Source organism: Agelaius tricolor, unplaced genomic scaffold, assembly GCF_023055355.1.
Source record: "Agelaius tricolor isolate 1412-34295 unplaced genomic scaffold, bAgeTri1.0.p SCAF_3, whole genome shotgun sequence".
Taxonomy (NCBI): Eukaryota; Metazoa; Chordata; class Aves; order Passeriformes; family Icteridae; genus Agelaius; species Agelaius tricolor.
Window position 1 is genome coordinate 56963107 of NW_027269263.1, and position 13215 is coordinate 56976321.

A 13215-nucleotide genomic window follows, 5' to 3' on the forward strand; every position below is an offset into this window, starting at 1 on the left:
TCCCTTGATGAAGTGTATGAAATTGGCACTGTTTCTTGTCAAGCATCATTTTGTGTAAATGGGATACAAAAGGTAAGACCAAGTAGAATACGGAAGAGATGGTGAGCAGTGATTATACAATGGAGAAAATACCATGTGAAAATGTTTCTAATGACCTGTAGAATAAAAACCAGAAGAATTTTCTAGTAAAATTCAATGTTATATGCCTTGGGCTTAATAAACATTTCTGTTCTGAAGAGACACAAGAAAAGTTTTAGGTGGTGAGTGTGATACAAACTGAGTTGGTTTAACAGCAAGAAATTCAAGGTCATGTACTTGAGGGTAAATAAACATTTCTTGTGGGTTGTGTAAAGGAAGTTTTGGCTGTCTTAACAAATGACTGAATCGCTGATATGATGAAGCTTTGAAAAGCAAATGGAGTCACTTGTTTAAATCTGTAAATCACATAGATTTGCCTTGAGTGAAATGAAGTCAAGATCCCAGAGACTCAACACAAAATAACAAGGTAATACTTATGTGACAGCAACATAAAAACCCCAAACTAATCTGGAACAAAGAAAGACATCAAATACAAGCATTCATGAAAGAAACTGCAAAGCAGGCTGGGTCACTGTGTTTGCCCCATCCCATCCTGCACAGCCACCTACATGTGTCACCAAAGGGAGCAGCACTGAGGCTGGAGCAGCACTGAGTCTGTGGAGCAGCACTGAGGCTGGTGCCTCTGTTAATGTCAGAAACAGTTTGACGGTGTTCATAATGTAGTTTAAAAATAGAATTGGATTGCTTTAAGCTGAGATAAAGGTAAAATACCTAGCCTGAAGCATGTCATAATAAATGTTTAACTGCAGGCTTGAAGACTCTAAGTAATCTGAAGGGGTGTCTCTCCTGTTGTATTTTTTTTAGTGCATTAAAAGCCTTGCACAAAATGTAATTCAGTATCAAAACCTGATTGTTTTGTACAAGCATTCAGAAAAATGTTGATTTATTTTTAATAAGAAAAACTATTTTTATCAAGTACTGCCTTAAATACATATAGTTGTAATGTTCTATGGTTATCTTTCTGTGCAAGCTTTTCAAACAAGGCTGACATTTGAGCATACTCTGGCTATAATTTTCATTATAATAATTTTGAGCAGGTTTTTTTATGCTCACATAATTTGTGCTAGGGTCATTGAATTTAACTCCAGGAGAGTACTGCACAGTCATTTTGACTGAAATGTGTTGTAAATGGTATTGGGTGTTCCAAGTACCGTGTTGCATAGCAGAGATTTTTCCATGTGCCTGAATGTGACTGCTGGCAGGGGTGGGTTTTGATCAAGTGCACAGGCTTTGAGAGCTATGGGATGATGGTGCTGCAAAGCACCATTCATGTGACTGTGAAATAATGTAGTGCCCTTGTCTGACAGAGCTGAATATGGAAAGTTCTTCATTTCTTGATGTGTTTGACGTTCAGAATCTGTGTGTGACAGTGAGCCAGACTGAAGACTTAGAATTAATTTTACATCTTGGGCAAGATAATTGAATATTATAAACTGTAGAGATGAAAAAAACCACACAGATCATTTAGTGTACTTCTGCCAGTTTGAAATTGTTCCTCCTTTCATTAATATTTTTCCAGTCCAGTTTAAAATGTACACTTTGTGAGATTTCAATCACATCTCTGAGGAAGCAGCTTCCCTTCCACCCCAAGCAGCATCATTTTCTGTTTAGTTTTATCCTATGGATTTGAGATATGTCCCACACTTGGTCCAGACTCTTTCCTGGATAGTTTGTCATTGCTTACCCAAGCTAACCATGCGTTTCCCTGTGTCATGACTTCTAATTCTGCTCATGTTTTGCACCTCAGTGAATATTTTCTGGCTTCTTGTGGTGTCCTCAGGAAGAGCCCAGCCTTTCTCAGCAGAGAACCCTTCCTTCTGGAATCCTTCTCACTTCCACACAGCCATGTGCTCACAAAGCCAGTCTTTGTGTCTGCTTGGGGAATGATGCAAGGCCCATCTGTTAGTCCAGGCTGATAGGAAAAAAGCTGCCTTGAAGGATGACTTGTGGGTTGCTTGTTTTTTCCAGAGGTTTCAATGTCCATATTTGACCAATGAATCTCCAGAAGCAATCTGAGTGGTCATTCCTCCTGGGATCAATTATCTGCTGTGCTTTTATGATTACTCTCACCTTGGATCTAAGATACAACAGCAGGTTTCTCACACAAATACACTTCAAAGCAAGTTCCATCATCACTGATTTTTAAATATACTGGTAAACCCGTTTCTCTACATCTTTCAAATCAGAAAGGGTTTTTTTTCAGATTCTCTTGTTATTCCTATAGAAAATTTCATTTAATTGTTAACTTTTGCTAGTATTAAATGATCACCAATTTAAGCAATTTTACAAATAACTCTAGAAATTTTCTTCCAACTATAATTTCTTTTGTTCTGAAGAGTCTCAATAAATATTCTTTCTTATATCACCCACACAGTTTTTCTGGCTTGTTTCTAGTCTGTTCTTGCCAGATGTTTCTTCTCAAGCTTCTGTGATAATGAAATGGAGCCACTGTACCCATGATATTTAAAAAAAACAACTTAAAAAATATTTCAAAAGCAGTGGTGTATTTTTGGCTAAGTGCAATTAGTTTGGCATTGCATTCATATTTTTCCCATCTGTGTTTCAAACTTTTGATGTGTCTTAATTTAAGAACATATTGCTTCCAAAGTTTTATAGTACCTGAACTTTTGTAGTAGTAATTGTTTTTCAGTGCTTAAGTTATAGGTGATACCTGGAACTGAAGTGCTAACAAGACTTGAATATTGGTGAATTTTAAAATTATGCTACAAATACACTGTCTTAAACTCAGTTCATTCCACTGTATCCTGCTTTACCAGGTGCATGCCCTCGGAAGGCCCAGAGAGATTGCAAAATAGTTCAGCTTCAGAAGCAGAGTGCAAGTTAGGTCTGGTGAAGATTTAATACCATACATGGTTTTTTCTTTTTCTTCTTCTTCCTTCCTTTGCTCCCACCCCAGTTATTTGGCAGATGTTCAGCAGAGGTGCTCAAGCCTCTTGTGTCAGAAGGGATTTGGACCTTCTGTGTCCCAGAAGACTTCTGAACTTTGGTGAGGACAGTCATCTTTTATTTATTGGGTCTAGATTCAGCACAGAATATTAGAGAAACTTAGTAATTCCACTTCTACCACAATCCAGTCTTTTCTATCAATTTATTGCACAAAATAGGTGTCTTGTCCATTTCTGTGGCTGACAGCAACAGAACACTCCTCCTATATTGTATAAAGCAAGAAAAAATTAGAAGTCATTGCTTTTTCAACTCTGTTGCTGATTTTGATTCTCCCTGAATCCCCTGAAAAAGCTGTGCAAGCAAAGCTCCAGGCTGCTGCCCCCTCAGCAGGCAGGCTTTTGGACTTGTCCTTAGGAGATCTCTGCCTTTCTCCATGCACAGCCCAGGCATCTGTAACTACTGCATGTTGAATTCTAATCTAAAGACTAAAAAGTTAGGTACTTTAGCTTCAAACATTTGGCTGTCTGTAAGAAAGCTGGTCCCTACTCACCCCCCCTAGATATATGTTCTTTCCCTTTGTCTCTACTGAGCTTCTTTGGAGATAAAACTGTTTCTTGCCTGCATGAATTGAAAATGGCAGTTTTCTCTACAGCTGTCTTTTTAAGTAGTCTCAGGGTCAGGACTTGCTGTTTCTGCACTTGCTTCCCTGTGACGACATTTAGTAAGTGTTGTGAAAGAAATAAGTAAAAGGTTGCAGTTTCCTAAGTTCATTTCTCTGGTCATAAAGAGTAAAGCTACTCTTCATTTGTCTTGTAATATGGTATATTAGCTTTATTTATCTTGCAATATTGTATATTGAGTCTTTGATTTAATTTCTTAAGTCAAGAACATTAATGAAACTTAGTGTCCAGGCTGTTAGTTCAGATTTCTTGAGTCAGCCTTAGTAAGGAGTTTTACATTGCTGACCTCGTGTTACTCGCAGAGCATTTGGTGCTAGTTAGAAAAGAAAATGCAGAATTTGATGAAGTATTGCTGGAGCATTTGTAATGCAGCAGCCAAGGTCACTTTTACATCCCACATAAAACTGAGATGGATCTCCCGACTGCGCAGACTTTTTCTGTGGTCATGAGGAACTTCAAGGAACTCTCCTGCTATTCCTTCACTGGTGATTTCTGAATGTGAGACCAGCTGCAAGTGCAGTGCAGAAGTGATTTGCCAGTATTGATGCTCCTGGGTGCAATTGTTACAGCAGATTCCTCCATAATGAATATGGATTTTGTTGAATGAAGAATGGAGAAAAATGTACTCTCATGAGTATTTTAATATAAAACCTAACAAGTTTGAGGTTTATCCCAAGCCAGTGATATGTGCAAAGTAATTAATAAACTAGAATCTGAGACATTTGCCATATAGTGAATTCAATTTTCTTTAATTTTGTCAACGCTAAAATTTGTTAAACTATGTAATTTATATATCTAAATTAAGTAAATGGAATTTGTCTTTGTGACTGTGTGTAGACCAGCATTCCTTAAACAAACTCCAAAGACTTTTCAGAATTTTGGCATCCAAACTGTTGTTGTCTTATGCCATATGAAAGAAAGTTAAGTGCAGGCTGTTTAAAAATTACTTCATTCTTGGGTACCATATTTTTTTCTATTCTCCATAGGTAGGTGTAATTTTTTTCTATTATTTTATTCCTGCCTCCTACAAGCACTGTCACAAATTTGAAAACCAAGTGTACTTCCAGCAAAAGAGCAGGATTATTACTGAGTTAGGAGTAGGTTTTTTTATTGATACAACTTGCTGATGCTTTTTATAGCATTGTGCTTCCTTGAACATTTGAACTGACACTTTCTTTCCTGAAATACATTATTCTTGAGGAATTCCTTACTGTCCTATTATCATGACTCAGAAGTAGGTCATGGTTGGTTGGGTTTTTGAAAATGAAACCTGTGGCCAGATACTATTTTGTCACAGAATATAACCTCATTGCCCTGAATTGTCTGTGGTATCTATTGCAAAGGCCAAGGAAAAATTTTCTTTTCTGCTTTTACTTCTTTCTTTCCCTGGTGTCTGGGAGGAGATAGGGAGACAATGGAATCACTACAGTGTCTCTTCCTAACTGAGTCAGAATGGGATGGCTGATTTCAGTGGTGACACCCACTTGAAGTGGTGACTTCACTTCAGTGGTACCACAGCCATCACTGGAGGAACAAAGTGGAAAAGTATGCTGGTACATTGCTATTTGGGTAAAATAATCAATGGCTCTGTCAAGACACTGTATGTGTGTTTGTAGGCAAATTTCTCTCAACTCAGGCCCTGCTCTTTTTAACATGCAATCTTCCAGCCTTTTCTTTCCAACCTTCAAATTCCTTTTTATCTGGAGTAGAGTGAAACATCCATCTGTTCAAAATGTGATATGATCTGGCACAGGAATATCCAACGTTGAGTGGAAAAGTTCAAAAGGAGATCTTCAGGGATAAAGCAAAGAAAATCCTAGTCCTTCCTGATTGTCAGGCAGAGATTTGGAAAATGCTCAGCTCATGCCTATTATTCCTGTTCCTCTGTTCAAAACTCCAGGATAACTTTTGATATGAAGGATGGAGGGTTTAGCCTTTGTCTATCGCTGCTGGTGCTGAAAATGTAATGGCAAGATGTATGTACATTCCTGGGTTTTCTAGCTGCAGAGCTATATGGAAGTGAACAATGAGCAAGTGAGAGTGACTTTCCAGAGAAAAATGAGAATTATGCCAAATGGAAACAAAACCAAAGCCAAACAAAACAATAAATTGGCCACTGCTATTCATGTTAACAAAAATGACTAACCTTACTTGTGTCTCTTGTCCATAGATCACCTCTCTTGTGACACTGCAGCTGTTATCCATGGTTGGCCAGAATGACCAGCTTGATGGACCACGATACAAGTGCACTGTGTCTCTGGACTTCATCAGAGCTATTGCCCGGTGAGCCTGTTAAAGAGTTCATTTACTGTTGCATATGCTGACTTGAAAGAGACTTCAAACCAAGTATTTGCTCAGTCTATAGCTCTTTGCAGACCAGAATAGAAAACCTGTGGATGTTTTCTAAGATTGACAGAATAAGTCATGTTATTTATGAGAAATGTTGTACCCAAGGTAAGTATAGTCCATTCCTGTTTTGAAAATGATTTATGCTACAGTGGCAGTATGTGTTACAGTAACATACTGTCTTTGTGCTTAGTAAAGGTCAGGGACTTCATGTGAAAATACTGCTCTAGAATGTCAGTCCATTTCATTACCAAAAAGCACATTATGGTATTTGAACCTGAAATTATATTTGGTTCTTAACAGTGTTGTGCATATGATATAAAAACTACATAGGTTATTAGGAATTCTTGCACATAGACTGTCTTGTGTGATCTGTTATTGATACAAGATAATTCAGTTGGTGGATGTAAGTACATCAGCATCTTTGTTTATCCAGAGCCTTCAGTTGTGAAGTCTGAGAGGAGTCTGAGATCCATCAGGAGAGATGGCAATAATTTGCAGACAGAAATACATGCAATACTAAGGCAGCAATCAGGGCTATGTCTCCTATTTTATCTGTTGCTGCCACCTTATTAGCAAGTCTTGGATAAACAGTCTATAACCAGAACAGAGCCCAGAAATGACATGTGTCAAAAGGGAGAAATGTTCTCACAGCCAGCTCTTCTCTCTAATGTGGAACTAAGGAGGAACCTGAGGTGTCAGGTGTATTCCATAACCTCAGTGCACATGTTACTCTCCTGAGCTATTAAATGCCCAGTAGCCTTGTCTGTAAATGCAACAGATACACTTATTTCAGTTTTCAGTTGGACAGGCTGTAGAATGAAACTTTGTCTGGCTCAGGTCTGGCTGGACCACACTGCCAGGACCTCCACAGCTTTGCTATGTCAGTTTGCTATTCCCGGCAGTAAAGTCACTTGGTGAGTGATGCCCTGAAAAAGCTCCCCCTGGAACCAAGCACAGCAGACCATCTGCTCAGCAACATGGATCACTGTGTGTTCAGTTCTACATTGGGATTTAGCCTTGAATTGGGATACTTTGACAGCCCTTTCCTTGCAACTTTGACATCCTCAGAAGTTTCAGTGATTGTGTTAAAGTTGCTAGAAGGTAGAGACAGCCAGAAAACAGGACAAAACTTGTGCTGTGCAGCTCATGCTTAGTGGAGAAAGTGTTTGTCAGACACTCACTTCAAACCTCAGTGCATGGTGGTGTTTTAGCTTGCTTTCCTTTAGGTCTGATGTGTGTGTATGTGTATATATGTATGTATGTAAACTGACTTTTCCTACATGTTTTGAGGAAGAAAGCAATTCTTTTTTCTTCAAAAGTAGTTTGCAGGTCTTCAATTGCTGCCTAGATAGGGCTGTTTAAATTAGATGGATAGACAGATAGATAGATTTATTTTAGAGTTGGCCTGTTCTGCTTTTCTCCTATTTGCTTTGTTCCTTTGTTACGATTTTTATTAGAATACAGTTTTCAGACCACAGTATTTATTAAATCTTAAAGAGGATGATCTGTAAAAAGACAAGGTTTCATGAGCTCATTAGAAATGAACTTATGTCTTCCCTGGGTGGGGCTACTAGCTCTAGGATGAAGGCCTGATCTTCTGTGCTTTAAGAAATTTCATTTTCTATCTGTGCAATAGTTTTGGTTATATTTACTGAGAGAAGAAACTACTTTGAAATCTCAGCCAAAATGTGTATCAAATAAACATCCCATCTTCTGATTCTTCTTTCTCTGTTACTGCAATAGTACTAAAATAAGTTTATTAGTCACTAAAATCTTTAGATTTTAGTTACCATCTCAGCCTTTTTACTCCAGCATATTTCCTAATGGAAGGCTGAAGTGTGCAAAGAATGGGACAGAAAAGGATGTTCCCTCCCCACCCCCATTCAAGCTGTTCAGATTGTCATTTCATTTTCTGTGTTTTTTAAGCAAAAGTGAAGTTTGCACTACAAAAAAAAAAAAAAAAAAAGCCACCTGTTTTTGGAAAACAGTAAAAAACTTGTGTCTCTTTCTGGTGGCTTTTAACATGGTAACTGCTGAAGTGCACAGTCTCTTTTTTACCATGGAACCTATTATATAATAGAGCTGGTCTGGCTCTATTCTGTGGCATATACTCAATCTTTGTGGAAACATCTCTATGCTTTACCACATAGTAGTTAAACATTTAGCTGAAGGTAAAGTTAGATGTTTCTTTGTTAGAAATAATTTCTGTTCTAAGAATTTCAAACCTAAGTTCATAAATTTTCTCTAGCTGAAGAAGGGCTCTTGTAATGTTTATTGAATATAATGGATCTTTTTCAGAGAGTCTGTAATAAAAACCCAGTTGTTATGACAGGAAAATTCTGTTTCATTTAGTTGATAAGGTCAGCATTTGTTAGTGTGTATGGTTTTGTTTCTGTGGAAAGCCTTGTAATTAAAGCACTTGTTTTTGAGTGACACAATGTTGTGTAAGTCTAACAGTGGCAGTTAATGTCTTTAAATTTGTCACAGACTCCAGCAGAGTATTTCCTGTTACGTATCTCGGAGATTTCTAAACTTTTTCTCTGTCCAAAACGATGTTTTATAAAAACTTTTTGAAAAGTGGGTTACAAGCTGATGCATGAACAGAGACTATTAAATGATTGTAGTTCAACAAATAAGAATTCAGCTAGCTAATCTCACTTAGTATTGTTAGCAGCTATTTTTGCATCATTGAATACTTTTTTTAAAAACCCTTTTAATTTTATACTTGTCATTTTATGCAGTAATTTGCATTATTTATTCAAACAGTAAACCCTAGAGTCTGAGTGTTAGATTGTATAGAATAATGAGTTTAGAGACAAAAAAAATAATTATATGTTTTATTCCACTGCTGTTTCATTTTGCCTGCCATTAAAGTACAAAACTGTACATTAAAATCTTCTATCCCATTGATTGGCATTCTTAGATTTTTCAAATTTAGCTATGAACATGGGTCAACTACTGTCAAGACTGAAAGAACACAGGCTCCAGATGAGTACAGATGAAGGAGTACATGCTAAAACAGGTGGTTTAGGAGATGAACAACACATTTAATAGGATAAAAAGTTGTTGCTTTGCATCACCAACTAGAACATCAAGTTTGCCACATGAAAATACAATCTTATTAATATTGTTATATTTTTATTGTTTCATTATTGAAATAAGAGTCTTCCTTTCTTTACTAGGAAGTTACTATATTTCTTTTCTAGAATTTTACAAAGTTGAAATAATCAGAAGAGGGGTATTATAAATAATGAGAGAAATTAAAAATTCATTAATCTTTGCTTGCGTTTCTTTTGGGGAATTGCTTGATTTTGATTGTGCAGAATGTCCTGCATGTGCTGTTTCCAAACAGGTTAAAGTCTTAGCACTGTTAAGATGATTGCTCTAATATACTGTGTTTTTGTTTATAGGACCGTGAACTTCGACATAATAAAGTACTTGTACGATTTCTTGTGAAAACAAGCTTCACAGCCATATGGACACTGTGACAATGACTAAGGCAAGCTGTGTTCATCTCTCTACTTAGCTGGCCAGAAAGAAGAGTATTTTGGCTCTTTTGGATTTGTCCAAACAGGTGCTGGCCCAGCATGGAACCTGATGAAAATACTCTGATTGGTCTGGGTGGATCTGAGCAGAGGACTATTTACCAGGGACCCTGGAGTATTTGGAAGCAATGTGTTAATTATAAACAGCAGGGTTTGAGCACAATCTGTTCTAGTCTTAATGATGTTATCTTAACACTGAAATTGCCTGAAACCCATTTACTTAGGACTGCATTTTGCTCTATGAACTCTCCCCAGTGCTTTGAACATGGCAGCAGCCGTTGTTTGTATGCCCAGTCTTTTCACTTCCTCTCCACAGGAATCTTTGCAATTGCCTGCCAAAGCAGCTTTTCCTGAGGCCACCATTTTAGGAGAGTGGAGTAGCAAAGTATAATAAACATAAGAACATATTTAAAAATCAAGCTGGTACAAATTCTTCTTTCTCTTCAGCAGTATGTAGGCAGACTGTTACCCTGTCATATGGAGATCACAATGGTAGGAAACTCCCAGTTAGTCACCATATTGTCTTTTTCAGACCATTCATAAATGTTGACTATGAATGTATTTTTATGAAGCTCTGTTTTAAAAAATTAATTGATTCTTAAACTTCTATCCCTGTGGCAAACTTGAAATGTTTTATTTTTGCTTCAAAATTCTATAGTCCTTTCATGCTCATCCAGTTACAGGAAGTGTTAATTATAGTGCCATGTGGAATGAACCTACTTTTAACGTACATACCACATAATGGCTTTTGTAACAGCCTCTGTCCTGTAGAGGAGGATGGCACAGCTGCCTTTTCATCAGGAACGGAGAAATTCAACAGGTGAGAGAGTCCTTCTGCAGCAATTCCCCAAAAGTGGTGGAATAGCAAATAACTAAAGTTTTATGTTACAATACATAAACCTTTGTCCTTGGAAATACCTGATAGAATACACTACAATTGCAGCTTACAAGTAGAAAATACACAATTTATGGAGCATCTCCTAGTCCAGTTGGAGGTAATTGTCTTCATGAATCTGAAGATTTCAGTGGCCCTCTTGAAAACTCCAGGTCCCACAGCCTGTTACTCAGATGTTTTACTCTTGAGTGCTCACCTTTGACTGACAGTGAAAGACCATGCCAGGTTCTAAGCTGAACATTATGGGTTTTTTTCAGGGAAAAATCATCAGTCTTCCCCCTCTTGCTCGGATATTAGAAATGGTCGAATACTCTGAACATATATGTAGTCTTTATTCTTCTTTTTTTTTCTTTCTTTCTTAGTTTTTGTTTTCTTTTTTTGTTGTTTTTTTTTTTTTTTCCCCAATTGTGGATGCCTAGCCATGCTTCTGGATTGAGACCCAAGTGACAAAAGCATCCTTCTGGCCAAGCTCTGGCTTCCTCCCTCAGGGGAGTGTAAAGGGCAGCAATGAGTCATCTCCGTGATCTGTTTTCCTTCCTACCGCTGAGCTGGATCCAACCCTGCACCTGTCCATGAGGTGGCAACATTTGTCACACTTACTGAAGTGCTTGGATGTGAATACATTGCCTGTTTTAAAAATGTTTACTACCTGCTTTTGGTTTTGTTTATAAAAATGTCCATAATGTGAACTTTGGGCTAAAATTTACAGTGTCTTTCTATCTTAGAGCTAGTGCTGGGCTGAGCTTGGCTTCTGTGGATCTCCAGTAGGACTACCTAGGGCTGCAGTTTTTAGTGGAAAGAAGTTTTGAGGTATTCATTTGTCAGCTAGTCAATGTTAAACAGTAGCAAATAAATCATAGGGATTTGTAGTTTATGATCTGGATTAGAATTTGATATATGAAACACGATGGGACAGATACTGATTTGTTAAGTGCTACAAAACTTGAGTCACAAAATTTCATTTTCAGTAGTCCCAGTCATTCCCACCAAATAGACCAGACCATCAAAACTCTTCAGCTCCAGATTTGGAGCACAAATTAGACCTAAAATAAAGGTCTTAGAAATTAAGCAGTGAGAAAACTTGGTGCTGCTGATATTTTTTGCAGTCTAATTTCTTCTATATATTAGTCTTATGAGTATTGGTGATTATTTCCAGTGTAAATCCAAAGGATAAGGATACTGATTTTTATGCAATGTAGTTAATTTGACTGAAGTGAGGTTAACTAGAGAAGGAGTAGTAACTGAGGATTCATTAGACAGAACAACTCTCCTTACTTTGAAGGCACTTTTTTGACCTTTGTGAAAGACTCCTATCAGTGAAATAAAATTTAAAGCTGAATCAGCAGAGTATGAGAATGAACAAGGTGACTGAAGTGCAAATGATTGATGTAGGCTATAACTAGGCTGATGATGAATAGTAGGATTTATTCTGACAAACTAGAAATATTTCTATATAGCCATGTCAATGAGTTTATAAATTACTGCTGAGTTTCTTACTAGATACCTTAGCAATATTCTGTTCTGAGACCCCATTTTCATGCATGAGGCCTCTTTTAGTCTCCTCTGGGCCAGGATTTCACCTCTTCTACAGGTGGTTTTGAGAACTGTGCAAACAATGTAGAGCGAGATAGTTTAACTAATCAGAAAAGCTTCAGTACCTTAGTGCTGCAGTATGTATTTTAAAGATAGCCAATTTTTTTCATAATTCCTGAGTCACAAAGCATTAGAATACTGAAAAAAATTACAGACTTACAGTGCTTTTCTCCAGTGGCTGATCCAAATATTAACAGGAGCTGGGACTTGTTCTTACAAGGATAAAGTAATGGAAAAAGAAATGCAGCTGTCATCAGTTGTGAAGAGATTAGTACCCTTGAATAGCTCTGGCTTCATCAACAGCTGCATTTTCATGCACATAACATGGAGATTTTATTTGTTAAGAAGGCTTGCAAGGCTGCATCAACATGTAATGAGTTGATTCATTTTCTTGGACAGTGATTTGTCTTGCTTTGGTTATTCCAGAACCTGCTGTTTCTGCTGTAATAATTCCTGTAGCTATTGACTCTTTTGGAGTGAGATAAAGAAATACATTTTTATTTCAGTACCTTCTGAGTTCTGATGCTTCTATACACCATGTAAAAACATATTCATTCTTGCCATTGCTGAAATTTTTCCAGTATCCACCAAATACCATTTTGACAAGGCCCATCAGGAACTATGTTTTCTTCTGATAACTGGAACATCCAGCCATGTCAGGAGAATAGTGTGAAGGACAAGATTTCCAGCAGGAATATAGGAGATATTACATGTCTGTGACCTGTGGACAAAATGTACCCAGTTAAGTATCTCAGCATTAGGTATTTTCTCTGCACTTGTACTGGCAGAGATGGCAGGGAAGGGTGAGAAATGGCAGGGAAGAGTAAGAAATGGCAGGGAAGAGTAAGAAATGGCAGGTTCTCGAGGGCTGCCTGGAGGTTGGTGTACTGTGTGTTCTGGTCAGTCCAGACAGTTGGGGAACAGAAGATGTTTTCCATCCAGAAGTAAATCCTACCAGAGGTGAATAACTTCTCCAGACAGAATGGCATAACTTAGAAAAGAGCTTCATCATTTCTGGTAAGCATGCATTGGAATAAAGATACAGCTTGATTAGCAAGTCTAATCATAGACAATACAAAATTTTTATGTGTTTGTAGATATTGGAATGGCTCCACTAGAAAATTGAATGGGAGATGAATAGCAAAAC

The 13215-nt window shown here is 37.5% G+C and overlaps 1 protein-coding gene across 2 annotated transcripts in view; it reads left to right on the forward strand.

Annotated features, from left to right (window-relative positions):
* The window catches only part of ORC5 (origin recognition complex subunit 5), a 65403-nt gene extending 52827 nt beyond the window's left edge, over window positions 1-12576 (forward strand). For both annotated transcript variants that reach the window (XM_071423954.1, XM_071423953.1), the window contains exons 14-15: window positions 5857-5969; window positions 9446-12576. In XM_071423954.1, coding sequence (XP_071280055.1) covers window positions 5857-5969; window positions 9446-9491 — 159 coding nt within the window. In that variant the 3' untranslated portion in view covers window positions 9492-12576. The remainder of the gene's footprint in view (window positions 1-5856; window positions 5970-9445) is intronic.
* Window positions 12577-13215: the final 639 nt, after the last annotated feature.